At 33.0% G+C, this 21679-nt stretch overlaps 2 protein-coding genes and 1 long non-coding RNA gene across 5 annotated transcripts in view; 1 reads left to right on the top strand and 2 right to left on the bottom strand.

The window, feature by feature from the left end:
• The window catches only part of LOC148942207 (uncharacterized), a 61519-nt gene extending 60197 nt beyond the window's left edge, over positions 1-1322 (bottom strand). The window contains exon 1 of one of the 2 annotated variants that reach the window (XR_016143174.1): positions 1238-1322. This is a non-coding gene — a long non-coding RNA (uncharacterized LOC148942207). Of the gene's footprint in view, positions 1-1227 lie in introns of both variants that reach the window. The other variant, XR_016143173.1, reaches the window with a different exon arrangement.
• The window catches only part of LOC148942206 (uncharacterized), a 69956-nt gene extending 62515 nt beyond the window's left edge, over positions 1-7441 (top strand). The window contains exon 12 of the mRNA XM_089103379.1: positions 7188-7441. Within this exon, the coding sequence (XP_088959505.1) occupies positions 7188-7361 (174 nt within the window). The 3' untranslated portion in view covers positions 7362-7441. The remainder of the gene's footprint in view (positions 1-7187) is intronic.
• Positions 7442-9522: 2081 nt separating this feature from the next.
• Positions 9523-21679, bottom strand: part of LOC148942205 (putative Golgi apparatus membrane protein-like protein CG5021) — a 36700-nt gene continuing 24543 nt past the window's right edge. The window contains exons 3-5 of one of the 2 annotated variants that reach the window (XM_089103353.1): positions 18436-18641; positions 13887-14030; positions 9523-9715 (exon numbers count right to left, since the gene is read on the bottom strand). In XM_089103353.1, coding sequence (XP_088959479.1) covers positions 9650-9715; positions 13887-14030; positions 18436-18641 — 416 coding nt within the window. In that variant the 3' untranslated portion in view covers positions 9523-9649. The remainder of the gene's footprint in view (positions 9716-13886; positions 14031-18435; positions 18642-21679) is intronic. The other variant, XM_089103354.1, reaches the window with a different exon arrangement.

The following is a 21679-nucleotide window of genomic DNA, read 5'->3' as shown; positions in this document are numbered from 1 at the left end:
GCTATACTTATGTGGTACTACAAAACATGTTATTATACACCATTATACTGTGGTGTATAAAAGGGCACAAAATAGTTCTATTAGCGATTTGTTCAAGCACGTAAACGCGTACGTTTTAGCTTCTGGGGGGGGGGGGGGGGTAACGGTTAGCAATATTGAGTAGCAGCATTTTGCCACATCTCTGAGTAAAGTCACCCTACCGGAGCTCTGGACTTTGGAGTTCGAAGGTTGTGGTTGCCCGTTTCCAGACTGACGTTGGTTCCAGCATCAAAAAGGCAGTTCTTAACGCTGACGGGTCATAAACAGTGCGGGAGTAGTTGAGGAGGGGGCTCACACAACATAGGTATGTCTGAAGGAGACGGTGGGCGTTACACCCGAAACAACACTCTTTTGAAAGGCTTTGCAGAGATATGTTGTCTTTACGGTCTTCACAACTAATATGGGAGATAACTGTGCAGTCAAGTGAGAAAATAACACTCGCTATCTTCATCTCGCTCACAGTAGGAAAAGGAACCTCAGGAGGTACAAAATATTTCTTGATCAGGCGGCGTCTAAGTTTGACTTTGCAGAGTCAACAGTCAATTTAGAATCGGATATACTGTGAACTTAGCAGATAGAAATTCTTCTCAAGGAATTATTTCGTGGGGACAATCCCTTGAAGAAGATAAACGAGAAAGATCAACAAACATGTCATGGTGAGCATGTTCTACTGGCAAGTAGTGGATGATGATGACGAATGTTATTTTGTCAGTTTGACCCCTTGCGGGGGAACACATTCTATTTTACTCAACTGTGAGTCAAAGTCGTCTGTGTATAAAGCGAATACCTTTTGTTGTCTTTCGGATAGAAAATCAAGTACAATTGCCAGATTGGCATGACAGAAATGAAATCATTAATTGTGAAAAAAACGACGAAGACCACACTGCCTTTCCATAACAAACAGATTTTATTGTTCTTCTGGAATTTTTTCTTCTGGAATTATGTGACCACAATCAGCCTTGACCATGGAAAACTTGGCTGTAATGAGTAGGCCACAGAGAATTACATATTTTAAGATTTTATTGTTAGTATCACTTGAGACCATATTTGTCAATTCCACAGATAGCTTGTAATTCCACAGATGGCTTGGCACTGGAACATCGTAGAGAGTTGTTCAATGGCTCATTTTAAAGGAAATTAATGGGGTTAAAAATATTATATTAAAAGACGATCATTAGAAGAACAAACCATTGCATACATTGGACTTAGTTACATAAAGAATCGATGTACTTCATCATAATTTGTGTCTGTCAAGTAGATATTCTGCATATACCAGATCTTTTTTTCTTTCTTTTCTTCATATAGTAATAATTTTTAAAGGAAATTGCCACATCTAGAGCCATCTCTAATATTTTTGTTTTAATATAATCAATTTTTACGTAAAACTGAACATAAAGAATCGATACAGTTCATTATAAATAGGTCATCATAAATGATGTTTGTCAATAAACTATATCATCATAAATGATATAGTTTATTCTATAAAATAATAAGGGAGAAGAAAAAGTTAATTGCTCCAAAATCGTATGGGATAATTTTCACACTTTTTTTTTAATCTTAGACACCATATACTGAATGATATATTTGTATTAGCAGTTACCATGGTCCTGTGGAGATGAACTTATCATTCTGCTAAGAAGGATTTGAGTTCAAAACACTGCGTGGTAACGATCGATCTTAAATGATAAAAGTAACTGAATTAATGTTGACAAGAGAGATAAAGCAGTAGCTACTGAGTTAGCCAGTCTACTGACTCACTAAAAGTCTTTTCCACTATTATTTTATACGAGTCTTTTTTCCGCCGGTTTATACTCATCAATTCTTAATAATTCCATTACACCTTCAATAACTGAAGGGCAAATTTTTTCTTCTGGAATTATGTGACCACAATCAGCCTTGACCATGGAAAACTTGGCTGTAATGAGTAGGCCACAGAGAATTACATATATTAAGATTTTATTGTTAGTATCACTTGAGACCATATTTGTCAGTTCCACAGATAGCTTGTAATTCCACAGATAGCTTGGCACTGGAACATCGTAGAGAGTTGTTCAATGGCTCATTTTAAAGGAAATTAATGGGGTTAAAAATATTATATTAAAAGACGATCATTAGAAGAACAAACCATTGCATACATTGGACTTAGTTACATAAAGAATCGATGTACTTCATCATAATTTGTGTCTGTCAAGTAGATATTCTGCATATACCAGATCTTTTTTTCTTTCTTTTCTTCATATAGTAATAATTTTTAAAGGAAATTGCCACATCTAGAGCCATCTCTAATATTTTTGTTTTAATATAATCAATTTTTACGTAAAACTGAACATAAAGGATCGATACAGTTCATTATAAATAGGTCATCATAAATGATGTTTGTCAATAAACTATATCATCATAAATGATATAGTTTATTCTATAAAATAATAAGGGAGAAGAAAAAGTTAATTGCTCCAAAATCGTATGGGATAATTTTCACACTTTTTTTTTAATCTTAGACACCATATACTGAATGATAAATATGTATTACCAGTTACCACGGTCCTGTGGAGATGAACTTATCATTCTGCTAAGAAGGATTTGAGTTCAAAAAACTGCGTGGTAACGATATTCTTAATAATTCCATTACACCTTCAATAACTGAAGGGTAAATTTTTTCTTCTGGAATTATGTGACCACAATCAGCCTTGACCATGGAAAACTTGGCTGTAATGAGTAGGCCACAGAGAATTACATATTTTAAGATTTTATTGTTAGTATCACTTGAGACCATATTTGTCAATTCCACAGATAGCTTGTAATTCCACAGATAGCTTGGCACTGGAACATCGTAGAGAGTTGTTCAATGGCTCATTTTAAAGGAAATTAATGGGGTTAAAAATATTATATTAAAAGACGATCATTAGAAGAACAAACCATTGCATACATTGGACTTAGTTACATAAAGAATCGATGTACTTCATCATAATTTGTGTCTGTCAAGTAGATATTCTGCATATACCAGATCTTTTTTTCTTTCTTTTCTTCATATAGTAATAATTTTTAAAGGAAATTGCCACATCTAGAGCCATCTCTAATATTTTTGTTTTAATATAGTCAATTTTTACGTAAAACTGAACATAAAGGATCGATACAGTTCATTATAAATAGGTCATCATAAATGATGTTTGTCAATAAACTATATCATCATAAATGATATAGTTTATTCTATAAAATAATAAGGGAGAAGAAAAAGTTAATTGCTCCAAAATCGTATGGGATAATTTTCACACTTTTTTTAAAATCTTAGACACCATATACTGAATGATATATATGTATTAGCAGTTACCACGGTCCTGTGGAGATGGACTTGTTATTCTGCTAAGAAGGATTTGAGTTCAAAACACTGTGTGGTAACGATTGATCTTAAATGATAAAAGTAACTGAACTAATGTTGACAAGAGAGATAAAGCAGTAGCTACTGAGTTAGCCAGTCTACTGACTCACTAAAAGTCTTTTCCACTATTATTTTATACGAGTCTTTTTTCCGCCGGTTTATACTCATCAATTCTTAATAATTCCATTACACCTTCAATAACTGAAGGGCAAATTTTTTCTTCTGGAATTATGTGACCACAATCAGCCTTGACCATGGAAAACTTGGCTGTAATGAGTAGGCCACAGAGAATTACATATATTAAGATTTTATTGTTAGTATCACTTGAGACCATATTTGTCAATGTTTAAAATCCTTCCCATAAAATCATGTGTCGAGCAGTTGGGACCTAGAAAAAAACAAAACTAATTTTAAATTTATCAGGTATTTTTATTGTTTTAATTGAAAAATTAAAATTTTTTAAAAGACCCCATAATTTTTTTTGAATTTAACATAATACCCTACGCGATTCTGAACTGAAAACTAAAATAAAATAAACAATGAATTTCTTTTCTACAGAAATATAGCACAAGAGATACACACTTTAGAAGTTGACCAAAAAAATTTTTTTTTTGATTTAATCAGCGAAAGTTTTATTACATCACTCACTTTAAAGTTATTATTGTCTCCTGAAACTAAATTTTTTTTTGCTCAACTTCTAAGGTGTGTATCTATTTGGAATAAACTCAAAATTGAGCAAAGAAACTGGTTGTATCTGGTTACTAAACTGGTTATATTGAAACTGGTAGGGTCGTTCCCAGACTCTACGGTTGAAACCACGCAAGAAAAAAAGCCTCGGTGAAAAATAGTTGAAATACTAGTTGGAGTTTCTGTGGTTTTTGCAAATGTCTGTATTATTATGTTGTCTGTATTATTATGTTGCTAGCTACTGCTGCAACTCGGATTCACATATATAGTTATGAGAGGCAGCCTTTCCGAGTGGTCGAAGGTGCTTGTGTTAGCCACCAGTCTCTTCGGAGGCGTGGGTTCAAATCTTACCGCTGGTATACGATTATGATTTATGTACAAAAATCAAATATCTTTGAAAAGACTGCAGTATGAAAAGACATCAAAAATGCAGTTTTAGTGGAAAAATTTATTCTCTTTTAGAAATAATTTATTTTAGTTACAAATGATTTTTAACCCAATTAATTTCCTTTAAAATGAGTCATTGAACAGCTCTCTGCAATGTTCCAGTGCCAAGCTATCTGTGGAAAAGAAAAAAGAAAAAAATATGCCGAATGGCAGAATGTTGTAGTAACTGCCACCTTTCTAAATTTTTCACCCGCACCTTGGACCACTCGGCCACGCTGCCTCTCATAACTATATATGTGAATCCCATTCCCACACTCTACGGTTGAAGCCACGCAAGAAAAAAAGCCTCGGCGAAAAATACTTGAAACACTAGTTGGAGTTTTTGTGGTCTTTGCAATTGTCTGCAGTATTATGTTGTCTGTATTATTATGTTGCTAGCTACTGCTGCAAGCCGGATTCACATATATAGTTATGAGAGGCAGCGAGGGCGAGTGGTCGAAGGTACTGGTGTTAGTCACCAGTCTCTTCGGAGGCGTGGGTTCAAATCTTACCGCTGGTATACGATTATGATTTATGTACAAAAATCAAATATCTTTGAAAAGACTGCAGTATGAAAAGACATCAAAAATGCACTTTTTAGAGGAAAAAATTTATTATCTTTAAGAAATAATTTATTTTGGTTACAAATAATTTTTAACCCAATTAATTTCCTTTAAAATGAGCCATTGAACAGCTCTCTATGATGTTCCAGTGCCAAGCTATCTGTGGAAAAGAAAAAAAGAAAAAAATATGCCGAATGGCAGAATGTTGTAGTAGCTGCCACTTTTCTAAATTTTTCACCAGCACCTTGGACCACTCGGCCACGCTGCCTCTCATAACTATATATGTGAATCCCGTTCCCATACTCCACGGTTGAAGCCAGGCAAGAAAAAAAGCCTCGGCGAAAAATAGTTGAAATACTAGTTGGAGTTTTTGTGGTCTTTGAAATTGTCTGTATTATTATGTTGTCTGTATTATTATGTTGCTAGCTACTGCTGCAAGCTGGATTCACATATATAGTTATAAAAAAAAGAAAAAAAATATCCTGTTTAGGCAGAATGTTGTACTAGCTGCCACTTTTCTTGATTTTCAAGCCAATATATATCCCTTGCTGTTCAAACCAAGGGAAAGAAAGTTTCCGATATAGGGGTTTCGGACAAGGCGGTTCTAATGGTGTACTTTTTGTTTTGATCTGACTCCTTTTTTAGGAACTATGGGTTTTTATATTTCTTAACATTGGACGTGGTCGTCTCTTACTAGGTTGCTAGCTACCGCTGCAACCCGGAAAACCTTAACTATAATTAAGTGGCGTATAAAATTTAGTATAGGCAAGAGGTCGTTCTTTATTATAAAATTTTTACATCACGTCGCTCATTAAGTCATATATGGTTATTAGTACACAATAGGTTTTAGATATTACGTCATGTCACTTATTACGTCATATATGGTTATTAGTAGATAATCGGTAAAATATTTGTTCTTTATTATAATAAAAACTTCAAAAACGCATAAAAAAGTTGTTCATATTCATTTTTATATATTTTTTTATATTCAATTTTGTTTTATTCATTTTATATTCGTTATTATGAATCTTAATACAAGCCATTCTACTTTTGTCTTAGCCTCTTATCGTCAGCACAAATTTTCTTATAATAGTCTAAAATCATTATTGAGATTCAATATTTTCGTATCTTGAGGACACGTCCAAATCTATCTAAAACACTCTTTTGGGATAAATATATTGTTATGAGCTTGAACCACTTGGCTCAGAAGGAATGGGCTAAGGTACCATTTCAGTTCCTTTGGAAAAGCTCCAAGAATCCTCATCCTTTTGCATGCGTGCCCATGCTTCCTTGTAATACTTGGCAACAATTACTCTTGTATCAAATACCTTTAGTTTTTGCCGTGTTTTGGTCCTTAACCTCACTCCTACGCCCCTGAGTGGAGCTCTTATACCTTGTGCTTTTACTATTACAATTTTCTCTTCTCAGCAAGTACCATCTCTACTCATAACTTCACGAGTGTGCAAAGGTCCGAACCCCAAGAGAAAATATAGGCTCCTAAGCGTACATACAGGCTCCAATTGTTTTTAGGTGGTTTTCTCACACCAACATGAAGGAATAATCCTCTTCTGTGTACTACGGAATGGTCAAATATTGCAAAGTTCTGCACTTTTTATAGAATTCAGCTCTTCCGACTACAGCTGCTTCTAGCTTTTCGTATTTGGGCCGCCTTGTAAGGTCATCCTTAAAGGCGCCTTCTGAACCTCCCACTGTTCCAAAAAGTCATATTTTCCAGTTCTGATGTATCATAGTATTTAGTACAGTCTTGTGAAATTAGTTTTTCGTTACTTGACGGTTCAATAAATTTCTACTGCAGGATTTTGTATGCAATAGCTAACATAAATTCTTTTTCTCTAACTATAATCAGGGGTGCCGATTTTGGAAAAATGTATGGGGGGGGGGAGGATCTTAAATTTTCGTTTAAGTGAAGATGAAACAATATTATTTTTCAAATCTACAAGGGGAGGATAAATTTGTTGTTGTTTTTTTTTTCAATGGAAATACCAAAACAGAACTTTCAAACTCTTGAAGGTCGCCCCCTGTCGCCCTAATTGGCACCAATGTCTGTAGTCACATTTAATGGCTGTTTATTTCAGGAAAGCATCGAGATACAACTTCCTGAAGATGCATGGGAGTACTTATGGGAGGACTTGGGTGTGCTTGATGGAATATCAATTACGGTCCCGGCACCCATTGGCATGCCTCCAGTTTTCTTCCGATCCTCATCTGATTGGGCACCTCTCTTCAGGGATATAAAGAATATCGTTTAACAGCTTCTCTAACTTTTAAAGCTCTGTTTGACATTTTAACTTTATTTTTAAGACAGACATACATAGCTATATAACTCCTTTTTCTACTTTGGATTATTATACAGACGCTTTGGCATAATCTCATCGCTCGAATCGAATTTCAAGCCCTGCAATGTGTTACTACAGCTGAGCTCGAACTCTTGGTCCCGTATTATCAATTTGAGATCAAACCCACTGGGCCACAACAGGACCATTGGTACATTACGAGTTTTGAAACTTGATATTATCTATCTCGATAAGGCCTGATAACTATAAACCAGCAAAAAATCAGGTGTCCAAAAATACATTAGTTGTGTTGTTATTCTAAGAATTAAAGGATGTGGCTGTGGTAGAATATATTGCGCTAAATTTTAAATGTGTAACCAGAATTCTTGTAATAATTCACGCACAGTGCTTGTAACAGTTCATCGATAATAATTTTATTCTTGTTTTTTTTTTTTTTTTTTTTTTTTTTGCAAATTTTGGAAGCTTTAGATTTTTCTTGCTCTTCAAAAAAAAATTAATCAGACTTTCTTCATATCCTTTGTACGCATCATCGTTTCAAACCACGCATGATTTGTTATCCCTTTTATAATTAGTCTTGATTCTTTAACAGGATGTCAATTGAGGCAGGGGGGGGGTATTTGCCCTCCTATATCTTGAGAGATGCCTTGTTTTTTTATTTTCATTGTTTGTTTGTTTTTTTTGGTATTGTTATTGAAAATTGCCACCAGGCCTAGATTTTGAAAAATACATTCCTCTGTCCCCCTTGAAATTCCATATGGCTCAAAGAGGGCCAAACAAACTTTCGACTGAAAATTTCAAGATAGACAATTGACTTATAATTATCGAAACAGCATAATTTACGCTTTCTAGTTTCAGAGGCAGTGTTGCCGGGCGGTGACCGATTGGTTCCTAAAAATACCCGTAGCCTATAATGAAATAAACGTTTATGTAGACACTTATTTTAACACTTCGTTTTGACTAAGTTGAATTAGTACAAGGGAAATCTCCCTTGCACTCTCCGGGAAGTCTCCCCTCCCCCTCCCGAGGAATATTCCTCCGGATACAAAATTGAGCCAAAAAAAGGCATGACAAATGAAAATAATGAAGAAAAGAAGGAGATTTGGAATATTCTACCTATACTCAAAAATATGGGCTGAGTGTTCAAATTAATTATTTTTTCATGTTTTTGGGGATCGAGTTATCAAGGCATGGTAAGATAAAAGTTAAAGAAAATAACTTGAAAAGACGAAATTAGTGGCAACTCTAGAAGTGTAGCCCTATGATGGAAGTCAGGGAAAATGGGCATGGACTAAGACGCACGAGAGATTATTTCAGGTGGACTTGGTCTGGTACCAACCAGAGTCGTCACTACCCAAAATATTTTAGGGAGGAGCAATGAATTTTACCGACTGACGGGCCATTTTAACCGAATGATTTGGGTGATGTTGCTATTAAAGTTATTTCGTAAAAAAAAAAAAAAAAATAATGAAATAAACACACATCCGTGATCTTTCTTCGGATCTTTTCCAGTATACGTATAGGACTGCGTCTGAAGTCTACACAGGGTAGCCAGTTTTACAACGGATCAAACAATGGAAAGAACAACAAACATAGATTATTAAGGCTAAATATGTGTCCATCAGGGGGATACAATGTCAGGGTAATGACTATTATGATGAAAAGGAACATAATGATGTTAATTTTCTTTTATGTTACTTTGGTATATAGCGTAGAGCTATATGTGGGACCATCAGGGCGTGGAGGTGAACTGTCACAAACACGAAACCACAAAAAAGAGCATAAAATTAGCAGTCTAAAAATCTGTTTATTTGGTTCTAGAGATGAGTAAACGAATAAAAATAAATGTTAAACAGTGCTGTTCATATAACGGAAAAGATTCCTTTCTTCTGCAAAAAAATGCAAAATTCTACATCTTTGTAGATAGGAGCTTGAATCTTCCACAGTAAGGTTTCATAATATCCTGACTCAATGGTATAATTTTCATTACGATCTCCTGTCTTTTTGGGGTTGTTGTTTCCATTTTTTGACGATCAGGCAAATTGTCTAGGGATTGTGGCGTTTGACGAGTAACTAAGATACTAAGCTTTGGTGTTGGTCGCGGAAAATGTGATCTAATGTTATAAACATAATAAGCAGCCACTAAATTTGTAAAATCAACAGCTCTCTTTAATTAACTCCATATGAAACAATATAAACATAAAAATTTTCAGATTCGACACTGACAATTAACTTCATTTGGCGGATTAAACTATACTTGATGCGGCAGCTGTTTGCGCTGCTGGAGTGCCACCACTCATAACATCCATCGCCTGCAATACAAGAGTCAGTAAATTCAAAAAGTCACATATTTTTGGGAAGGGAAGGACCGTAAAAATATTTAGAACTGAAGATTAAAGTCAGTTCGACAGAGTATTACCAAGCTGACAACTGGCTCTAACGCTGGTTAAACGATAACAGCCAATTGAAGGGAATCCAGGAACACGGAGTCAAAGAGTAAAAAAAAGACAAGGATTTTTTTCCTACAAGTAAGTTTCATAGTAATTAGCCAAACCAGACGTAAACTTAAATGGCAATGTTTAAATTGCAAGCATATAAAATGGCATTGGTTTAAATTTATTTTACACTCTCTATTGACCTTTCTTCACCTTTTAATAGCATACGTTTGTTTTTATTTGAGACAAAGGTTTAGCTGTCTATGTGTCTCTGTATTTGCTCTTATCCTTTTAGTGTAATTTACTCCGCTTGTTTTGTTTACAAGTGGGTTACAAACAAATTATTATAACAGCCCTCAACAAGGGTATCTTAGTATCAGGTAGTGATAAGCTCCATTGTGAAACATCCCTGACAAGTTTTAATCTTGGGTTTATTTGTACCATCCCACCCATGAATAAATGTTTAAAAGGCTATATACATATACAGTACATATACAGCATATACATATACAGGCCATATACAGTAAAAGAGCTGTTCTCCAATCAGCAAGACAGACATGAAATCATACAGATTGGTTCTTGTATCTTAAAGTGGACACACAGAATTGAGTACTCGAAGCAGGGTTTGGTTCAGCGGTGCACTCAGATTCGGAACGATCTTCCTGAGGACGTTTCTCTAAAAGTTTCTCTGTCGACTCCTTTAAAAGAAGATTCAACTGACATTTATAACCTCGCATGAAAGAAGGCAAAAGACTAACTGCACATCAGATACTTAAAATACCTGGCACCTCAAATTTAGGAATAAAAAAAGACTAGCTAATATTTCCTATGAGCTTTAATGTCGATATTTTTCCAGAAATAAGCAACTTTAAATGCACAGTTTTAAAGTAAGAGGCGCAACTAGCCAAAACGATTATTTCGGGGGGGGGGGTCTACCAGGAGGCTATTCTTTTTACTGATTGAGATCAAGATTTAGGTATAATTTCTTCAAAACTCCTTGAAGTAAATATTGATATAGATTGAAGCAGCATCATTAGAAACTAAACACAAAATATTCATTGCGACTCGTTGATAGATCTTTTTGGAAACTTAACCTAGACAAATTATCAGCATATCACAATAACTGACAGAAGACTTGAACTTATAAACACAAGTAAAGACTTCATAGGCCCGTTAACTAGAAACGGTGATGGCAGCATCTTCCGCAAAAGAGGTAAGGAAACACTCGAGCAAATGAAGTCACATTGTGCCAACGTAAGCCAGAAATAAACAGAGGCCAATCAGAATTAAAAGAGACATGGTTATTTTACTTCTTTTTTTGATATACGAATATAATGACGGATTTAGGATATGCGTCATGGGCGTAAATCAATGACGTTAAAGCGCAATTTTTGCCCTCGACCAATTAGAAAGTAATAGTTATTCTCTCTTTGATGCATGTGAATGTATGTGGAATAATATACGAGTGAATTTGAAAGGAAATATATACTTCTGCTTTCACAGAATTTGCTTCTCTAAAAGCAGAAAATTTGCTCCGTTGCAATAGTTCCAAATTTGGAGGTTGAATATTAGGCTTTTTTTGTTACTCCAGTTTAAACCAATATTCTTGAGCATCATTTTTTATTCCAATTATCTCCAGGAAAGTTTTTAGCCTGATGGCTTTGGACATTAAACTACAATCAATTGGCTAAATTACGATTCATCTGCAGCAAATCCACTAAAACTTGAAACGATAATAAAAAAAAATATCGGTATAAAACACAACGATATAAAAAATTATAATTCAATAAAAATTAAATTATATTAATTAACGATAATAAAAAAATTATCAAGGTTAGTCTTTTCTTCAAACGAGTGAAATCTTTCCTGATAAAATGACTATTTCTTCCCCTTAGACACACTTCCTTTTTACCAAAGTAGAAAATAATGAGTCTTAATAAATGAGCCAGGAAGTTAAGAAACAAAACTGGAAAAAATAAACATATGGTGCTGAAATTGTCAAGGTTACTTTCCATTGACAGCTTGTTGCACACAAATCGAGGGTTGGGCAGAATTAAAGTATGCTTTGAATGTATGTGACTTTAAGTTACAATAAATAAAAAGCAAGTAGCCCAATTAAAAAACACAAGAGATTGAAGTTTTTATGGTTTTACTCAACGATGTTGATGGGTCTTAGCAATTTCTTATAATTGATCAGTATCTGGAATCAAATGTGCATTGTACCAAACCCATACAAAGGAATTTAATTTTCAAAAAGCCCAACACATGATTGGTGGTGACGAATTTAAAAATTACGATAAATAGAGGATCTAGAAATAAAAAACTAGAGATTTCCATTCGATAGGCCCGAAGACCCCTACCAGTGGCGCCAATCAGCAAAAATTTAAGGGGCGCAAAATGCAAGTTTTAACAATCTAGGCAGGGGGGGGGGGCAATTTTGTTTTTTCCTAAAACCTTTTCAATGAGAACAAGAAAAGACGTGTTTCAATAAAAAAAAAAATGAAAAAGGTATTTGTCAAAATCTAAGGGAGGATTTAGGGAAAGGGGCATAAGCCCCCGCCCCACTTGACGTCCCTGCCCTCTATCCTACGCAGCTACTCGTGTTGTACCTGTTTATACTTCAAAAAGTGCTGTTAGTATCATCCACACTCCTGGAGATACTTGGAATACGAATAGAATCATTTTTCATACTGAGAGAGTTAACTGACTTCTAATGTATTTTACGTAAAGAGATATAAAGTTCATGGTGGCAGATTGCACCTTTTTACGCTAAACAACTCAAAAGTGGAAAATAAATGAAATTACAATAATGGGTCCCAATTCTATCTAGTTTGTGGACCATACACTTAACTTTCTTTTCTACAGTTTTTTATTTCACTCACTCCATAGCCCAGATAGCAAACTTGAACCTCGTTGTAAGGCTGGAACTTTCCGTTTTGTTCTTTTAGATATCTTAATTGTCTCTGTTTTACGTCTACAGACTCTATACACTATACACTATACATTATATTCTATACTCTAATACACTGACTCCCATATGAAATAGCGCATAATGTTTAACTGTTTCGCCCCAAATACAGACTTCGCTCTTAACAATCCTATACGAAATAATTCAAAATCCATTCCAGTGGCGTCAATTTACGAAAATATAAGGGGGGTGGCAAATTATCATTATTTTTTTAATCTAGGGAGGCAATTTTTTTTTTCAATTTTCCGTTGAAAATACCAAAAAAGGGGGTTTTCAATGAAACTAAAAAAATATTATTTTTATAAATCTAAGGGTGGAGGGAATCTAGGTAAGGGGAAATTTTTTTGTTTCGTTTTTTTTTAGTTATCTTATTTTTATATTTTCTGTCTACAGACTTTTTTTTTAAATCATAAACCAATTTTTATTCACATTAATCTTTCCACTTTTTATTAGGATGTAAGCATCAAAAGCAAGTACATCAAAAGACCATGACAATAAAAATTATCTTAAATGTATAAATGCATCAAAAGGGTTAAAGTTTTTTTTATTTGGTCTTTGCAGGCAACGCCAAAAAAACGTACCAACGAAAGTATGATACCACTTGTCTCTGAATTAACATGTATCAAACCGGACTTAACTGATTTATTTTAATTCGGATTGTGTCAGTAAACACCAAATGAAAATCATACTTAAAAGTTGCTGACAAAAGACCCCTATACATTGAAACAGACCTAGTAAAAACTATGTTTTATGAAATACGAATGCATAATATGTTATCACAATACGTACTACGAATTACAAAACTAACTATGGATATCTAGGCCTCATAACGCAATCTTTTCACGCATCAAATAGACTACAAACACCTATTGACTCCTCTTAGAGGTACAAAATGAGTACGCCAATCAACCTAACGTTGGGGTGTACACTCTTGGTTTGAAACTTATGAGGTTCGCAGTTTAAAGGGCTGTGTATCACATTATCACCTGTCCAAGTTTTTACTAAATTTTAATGGATTTTAGAAATTTCTTTTTTTTTCTGAAATTTCTAAATCCAAATAACTGAATGAACTATACTTACATTTTTGAACATTTGCTTTCTAAAAAAATCCTTGGCAATTGACGATACAGATGAATCTTCACCGCCACCCTTTTTGGCATACCGACATCGTATATAACCAATAAAATTGGCGAAACTCAAAGAAAAAGCAATACACACCAACAGCTATAAAGAAAATGAAAATTAGTTAAGAGCTGTCATCACCCAATATAATAAGTTACACATTTCAACTTTGTTTCAGAACTAAAATAAGTTTCAAGTACAATTTAAATTCTTCAGAATAAATGGCTAATTTTAAAATTTTCTTAAATTCAAAATATGTTTCAAAGATCACAAAATAACATCCAGCACAATTTCAAGATAGCTGAATTTGACCAAGCTTGGGCAAAAACAAAAATTTTCGTTTTGGGGTCTAGGGGTTGTGGTGTGCATTTCATGCAGCAAAGAGAGAAACTCCATACAGAAATTTTTTATAGAACTTTAGAGAATTAAACAGCTTTCTTAACAGTGTAATGATATTAGGGCCATCCAAAGTTATGAACTTAAAAAATTAATTTTATTGGCTATATTAAACTTTTTATTAGTTATTATTAAACTTATAAAACTAAAAAATTATAAAAAATTTTATGCAACTAATTTTGGAGGTTTTTGGTCTGATCTGGAATATTCAACAACAGAAAAACCAAGTCTTATATTAGGCTGTAGTCTTGCTTGTATGGATTATATAAAAAAAACTTGAAATTGAAAGAAAAAATGGCTTTTATAGGTCAACAAAAGAATAAAAAAGAGGATATGTTGAAAAAGGAAATCAACATAATGGAAGTGACAAATCTGTTTCCAAACACCGCGGAAATTTCTTTCCCAGACCTGCCAGAAATGTGAAAAAAAAAGAACGATGTCACAACTAGAATTCTGGAGCAAACAAAAACCTTTGAAGCACATCAAGACCAATTAATGTCTAGGAAAAAGGACAGATAAGGGTTTTGAATTAAACTCACCCCCTCCCCCTCCCTCCTTTGTGTTGCTACTGCTACTTTTCTGCAAAATTTCCTTCCATTGAAATAAATCGGTCAAGAAGAAAAAACTCATGAAGGTCGCAACAAGCAATATATACGCATAATTTGAAGTTCTAGTTTGATAAATCTACACTATGATTGAATTTAAGCCCCCCTCCCCCCAAGAGTAAATAAATTCTGGCAAATCACAAACTCATGAGTCCATCACAGCACAAAAAACACGATTCTGGTCTATAAATACCATGTCTGAAGCAAAGCTGAAGTAAAATTACTTGAATTACTTCTTTTTCCTAGTTATACTACTCCCAAAGCCTAATTATATATCTTAGCCAACTAAGATTTTTCCACATTGTAACCCCAACTCCTTTATATCTTGGCTTATTGTCTCTTACCGCCCTGTTTAAGGGTATCTGGCTATTCACTTGACCCTACTAGATTAGATACTTCAGTTATTTTGTTAAATTATATTGAAAATCAATGTTGATTTTGATACACTTGAATAAGCGGAATGGCTTTGACCAAGAGGAAAAATCCTACATGAGGACCGTCGACATCTGTATTCCACGCTTTCCAGATGACTCTGTAGTCATTTTCGATTTTACGGAGGGTTTTCTTATCTACAGTACGAGAAGTACAACCTATTATTGCTCAGAATCTACCATATTTTTTTGCGTAGAAAATTCAGACACACTGCTCCTTTATGACAATTTGAAAATGTGGAAACACATTTATATATATATATATATATATATATATATATATATATATATATATATATATATATATATATATATATATATATATATATATATATATACACACACAAACAAAAACACACACACACCCATAAAAAAACAAAAAAAAAATCAACAACAAAAACAAACCCTAAAAAAAAAAATAAAAAAATTAAACAAAACCCAACACAAAAACACACACAAACACAAACACATAAACACAAACACACACACATATATATATATATATATATATATATATATATATATATATATATATATATATATATATATATATATATATATATATATATATATATATATATATATATATATATATATATATATATATATATATATATATATATATATATATATATATATATATATATATATATATATATATATATATATATATATATATATATATATATATATATTTGAAGCTGTTTCCTAAAAAAAAAAAATGTTTCATTTTGAAGTTTTAATTTATCTATTTGGTCTGAAATCTAACTTTAAAATTATGAAATTCCATCTCAGTAATTCAAATCAAAATCCCACGTTAGCACTGGGAAAGATTTCCAAACCAATGAAAAAAGAAAGACATTTGAATCCAGTAGAATATGAGCTGTTCAGATGCAGATTTTATTAAGTCCACGGAAAATGAAGATTCATTGAGAAGAGGCATTAACAGTTTTGATCTTAATATAGCAATTATCTCCTGTGAGAAATATCCAGTATTTTCTGATGGTTCCTTTTACATTTGACTACTTAGAACATACCTAAGTACATTTTTGAATCAACTTGATTAAATTACCTTAAAAAAAAATTTGTAAACGCTCTTGTCTGGTTTCAAGATTAAAATGAAATAGAGATAAAGGACACTCGATTAGAGCAATAAAAAAAGACTTTAGAAAACTTATAACTAGAGCTTCCCATCTTTAAAATAAACCATTAGCAATGGCAATTTGACCACGTTCGTAAAACAAATACGTTTTCATTTGTTTTTGTAAAACAGTTGTTTTTTTTTAGCATTTTTAAGTCCTTTTTGACAATTCAGAAAGAACCTTAATAGCCGGTTTTGATTTTAATGCACACGGAAATGAAGGCTAAGATGTATTTATTTCATTTCAAAAACAAAACTTGATGCTGCAACCGCTTTGAAAGAAAAAAAATATTTTCTCTGACCTGATTCTACGAGAACCTCCCTATTTTCCTAATTCAAATTTTAGTTAATCATTCCACCAAAACTGTAATCCAAAGACAGCATGCGCTGCACCAAATTTTTACAGCCTTCAGCATATCCCACATTGAAATATTGATTCACTTGGTAATGAGTGAGGTGGGCTCTATATATTATTGTTTTACTTTTTTACTCAAAAAGAATCTATTATTTTGTGTAAGCAGAAAGGTAATTATTCCTTTGAATGTGTTGATAAGTAAGGCTCATGTAGTTCATGCGACTCACGCACTTCAGTTCCTTGATACATCTATAAAATCGATCCCCAGGCTTAATTACTGTCAATTTTATTTATTATAAAAAAGAATTTTACTTTTTCAATTTTGTTTTTTCAATTATAATTAAATGTTTAGCCTCCTTATAATATATTCAACGCTAAATGCATAATAAATGCGTTCAGTACCTTGTGGAAGTTAAGTGTTTCTCATTGTACTATAAAAATATTACATTCATATGCCTACTGATACAGAAATTTTAGCCCACTACGCCACTGCAGCTGGGGCGGTTCAAATAGATAACAAGCTGAACATGATCGATCGAAATCAGGTTCCACCCGGGTTTTTAGCCTGTTGCTAAAATGGGTTCTGATTATTACTGGATTGTAATCTAAACTCTAAAAAACAAAATTCTGATAACAACGCTATATATTCTATAAATTTCGTCTAACCGGAAAACCGTTACAAACTGTCGTCAAATAAGAACCAGTTTCTGAAAATAAGGAGAAGTACTCCTTTCCTCCTGTCGCTCCTCGGAGTCTTTGCCAAGATCATGGTATTGCAGTCCCTAGCTTCGAATCTTGGGATAAACATATATATAGATATATATAGAGCACATATAGAGCAAATTTCTAGTAACGTCCATTGGGGGAGAAAGGGCGTTTGCCCTCGTCCCTCAAATAATTTGCTTCCCCCCCGCCGCCCTACCTAGATTCTATAAATACCTTGTTTTGTATTTTTATTGAAATGCCTTGTTTGTTTTTTGGGTATTATCATTGAAAAAAAAAAAAAATCATCCACCCTTTTAAATTCTGAAAGATACATACCTCTTCTCCTTCCCTTAAATGTTCGTGAATTGACGCTACTGAATACTACTCTAAAAAGGCATATTAATTATATACGTTATTTTTATTTAACATCTTGGCATTTCTTTCAGATGTTAAAATTTTTTGCAAGACAATCTTCTGATAATGCTTCAATACCCAGTTGCAGCCCTTGCATACACAGGCTGTTTATCTTTATAATACTTCTAGGTTTTCAAAAACAAGAAAGAAAAGCATGGCATGTATACCCTACATTATATTTCCTTTATAAGACTCGTTTAAAGGTTACAAACTAAAGTTAGACTATAGATCTGCTTAAGGATGCTGACACTTACCACATCCCAATCAACATTAATTGTGATTCACTGGTCTTCAACAATTTGCTTCTAGTCTAATGATTTTTGCAAAATTTGTTTTTGATTATTTATCCTAGGCTAACAAGCACTCCCGCCTAAGAGAAAACATACCATACCCGATAACACACTGAATTCATCCAATGCCAGGCACCACGAACTATGACAATATAGTAAAAACAACTTACCAGCCACTTAAATTTGAGACTAAATAAGGCAACAATGAAGAAAACAACCCACAAAACTGGAGTTAGAAACAAAGCTGACCAAAATATTTTTGAGTCTGTTGGGCTAATGGGGTTCACTTCACTCGGCTCCCGAGTTTCATATATCCAATGACTTTTTCCTAGATCATCTATATAATTCCACCATCTTAGTCCAACCATAAAACGACCTAATTAAAACAGAAAACGGTTTATTCAAAAAGAACTATTTTTTACCAAAACTTTTTGAAATACACAAGACAGTAAATAATAATAATATTTATTTACAACCCACTCACATCACAAGATAAATAGTAGAGTAAACACTAAAAATATGTAATTCAAAATCGAAAATCAACCATAGCATTAAATAAAAAAACATAAATCATCAATAACAATTAAACAACAATAACATTAAATAGATAAAATTAATAAAACAAATGGACCAAACCATAATGAGGCGACAAACGCCATGCGCTTTTTCTGAAAGTTTTTCGAGTAAACCGACCAGCTTCTCAGTAATATTCGGAAGGTAAAACTTATTTATTATTTTCCGATTCCTATGCAAAAGAGGAATAAAACGAAACAATAGTAAAAAAAGGAGAAAAACGAGGATTATACAAGCCAGTGAAACATACGGACTAAAATGCAAATATTTCGGTCAAGACCTCCGCTTGACCGTCCTCAGTGCAAGATAATAACATCAAAATTACTAATAAAAATCCATGGATACTATAAAAAAAAGAAAAAAGGTTTCTTCGTTTCAAGGTTTGAATTTTTTTTTTTTTTTTTTTTTTTTTTTTTTTTTTTTTTTATAGTATCCATGGATTTTTATTAGTAATTTTGATGTTATTATCTTGCACTGAGGACGGTCAAGCGGAGTTCTTGACCAAAATATTTGCATTTTAGTCCATATTTTTTCACTGGCTTATATTATCCTCGTTTTCTCCTTTTTTTTACTATTGTTTTGTTTTATCATGATTAGCCAGTGTGGTCTCAGAAATTATTTACAAAAGAGGAATATAGAGAAGATATTTACAGAAACCGAAATAAGCCATTCAAACATCACTAAATAATTATTCCTAAAAATCGAGTAAAGCCTAGAAAGGTAAAGGACAGAATGATCTGAAAAGGTAGAATAAAGCTTTCCAAGGGTAACGATTATATTTGCCTCGATTGGTTACAAAATTCAATTGCTATATTCTCCAGGAATGATGAAAATATGAACAGGAAATAATAACAATAATAATGTCTTTTTTCATTGAGATACAAAGTGCCCTTCAAAAGATTTATAAAGTATAAAAACTTGAGTTATTTTCTATATCACTATCTAAGCACTCTTATAGCAGAGGTCCTCAATTTATAACAAAAAAATTTGCGCTAGTTGGAAAACAATCAAAAATTTCAATAAACACATCGATACATGAAAACTAATATCGGTAGGAACACCAAAACGTAAATACCAATAATGAAATATCATTGAAAAATAATCAAATTAGATCAAATTGTCCAATTATACTTAATAGGCTACTTTGTTCTCAGTTATTTTTTTATTTGTATTTTTTGGGCAATTGTCTTCTTATAAACATTTTTTTTATCCAATAGTTACTGATCTCTCAAAAAGTTGAGACCACGTCAAGATCTTTGTATTAAAAAATCATATGAATACTTTTTCTTCTTTATAAGGAGTTAATTTTGGAAGAACACTTCCTACAGTAGACCCTTGAGTAGCCCCTCTGTTGAGTTGTTTAATATCGACTGAAAATAAAAATAAAATATTTTTAACAGTTAGTTTAATTGAAAAAGCTTGAAAGAATCCAAGCTAGTGATGAAAAAATTAAGTATTGACAAAAATGATATAACTGCAAAAACTTGAAAAAATGACAACCTATCTCTGTGTTGACATAAACTGACGTAGTAAACTGAATATTTTTAATAGGATTTGCGACTGAGAAAACTTGAAAGAGTGTCCACCTATCTTTGTTCTGACAAAATTTAGTATTGACAAAAGATAACGTGATAAATGAAATATTTTTAACAGTTAACACAACTGGGAAAACTTGGAAGAATATCAACCTACCTTTGAAAGCGGTTTTTCATCCTGAACAAAATCAAAACGTGTTACAGTAAAAAAAAAAGCCATCACTAATGCATATTTGAATAAAAAAAACTTTATTCACCTGAAAGTAAGGAGCAGCATTAAAACTTAAAACAAACAGAAGTAATTACGTATATTAGGGGGATTACCCCCTCCTCAATACCTCACTCTTTACGCTAAAGCTTCTTTTTAGAACATTAAAAAAGCTTATTGCTAGTTGTCCTCCAATTTTTGTGGTTACTTAAAAAGAGCACTAGAGATTTTAATTTCCGTTCAAATAAGCCTCTCCTGATGTTCTAGGACCATTGGTTCGAAACAATCACCCCTTTAAAAAAAAAACAAAAAAACAAATAAACACGCATCCGTGATCTTTCTTCTGGCAAAAAATACAAAATTCCACATTTTTGCAGATAGGAGCTCAAAACCTCTACAGTAGGGTTCTCTGATATGCTGAATCGGAAGGCGTGATTTACATTAAGATTCTTTGATTTTTAGGGGGTGGTTCCCCCCTTTTTCGCAAATCAGGCAAACTTTCTCAGGCTCATAGCCTTTTATGGTTAACACTAGGCTTAATGAATATCATATATTTGGAGTCAGCGTAATAAGCCAAATTTTTTGTTATATATTTATTGATATCAAATTCCATTTTGTAGAGTTATGGTTACTATTAAGCCATGTTGCTCCTTACTTACTGTTAGTTACCATGAACTTTTTGATTTTCTACTGTAGGGAACAATCATCCAATCAGTATCATATCAATAGGCTAAGGTTCTTGTACAAACAGTAGCAAACCCTAAGGTAAGCACTTTACAAAAGATTTATGAAGTCTATATGGCCCAGCTTAAAGACAAATTTGGTAACCTTAAAAACCTAGTTTAGGGCATTTCCTCTAAATTATAAAGTTGTTGAACAAGAAGCAGTTGAATAAAACATTCAGGAATGGATCTACAGAAAATTACTAAGAAATATTTATTTCAATATTGTCAACTTTTACACCAAAAGGTCATATCTGACATTTTCATATTCCTAATGTAATTGTCAAAGCTGTTTACTAAGCCATTTTCAAAGGTAGGATGAGGCAGGTGATTTAGATCAGGAGGAATGAAGTGTGATTAGACGTATATTATGCTG

Source organism: Artemia sp. Qi Xiang Cuo, chromosome 17, assembly GCF_049724085.1.
Source record: "Artemia sp. Qi Xiang Cuo chromosome 17, ASM4972408v1, whole genome shotgun sequence".
Lineage (NCBI taxonomy): Eukaryota > Metazoa > Arthropoda > Branchiopoda > Anostraca > Artemiidae > Artemia > Artemia sp. Qi Xiang Cuo.
Note: the sequence above shows the minus strand (reverse complement) of the source record. Positions and strands in the feature narration are given on the sequence as shown.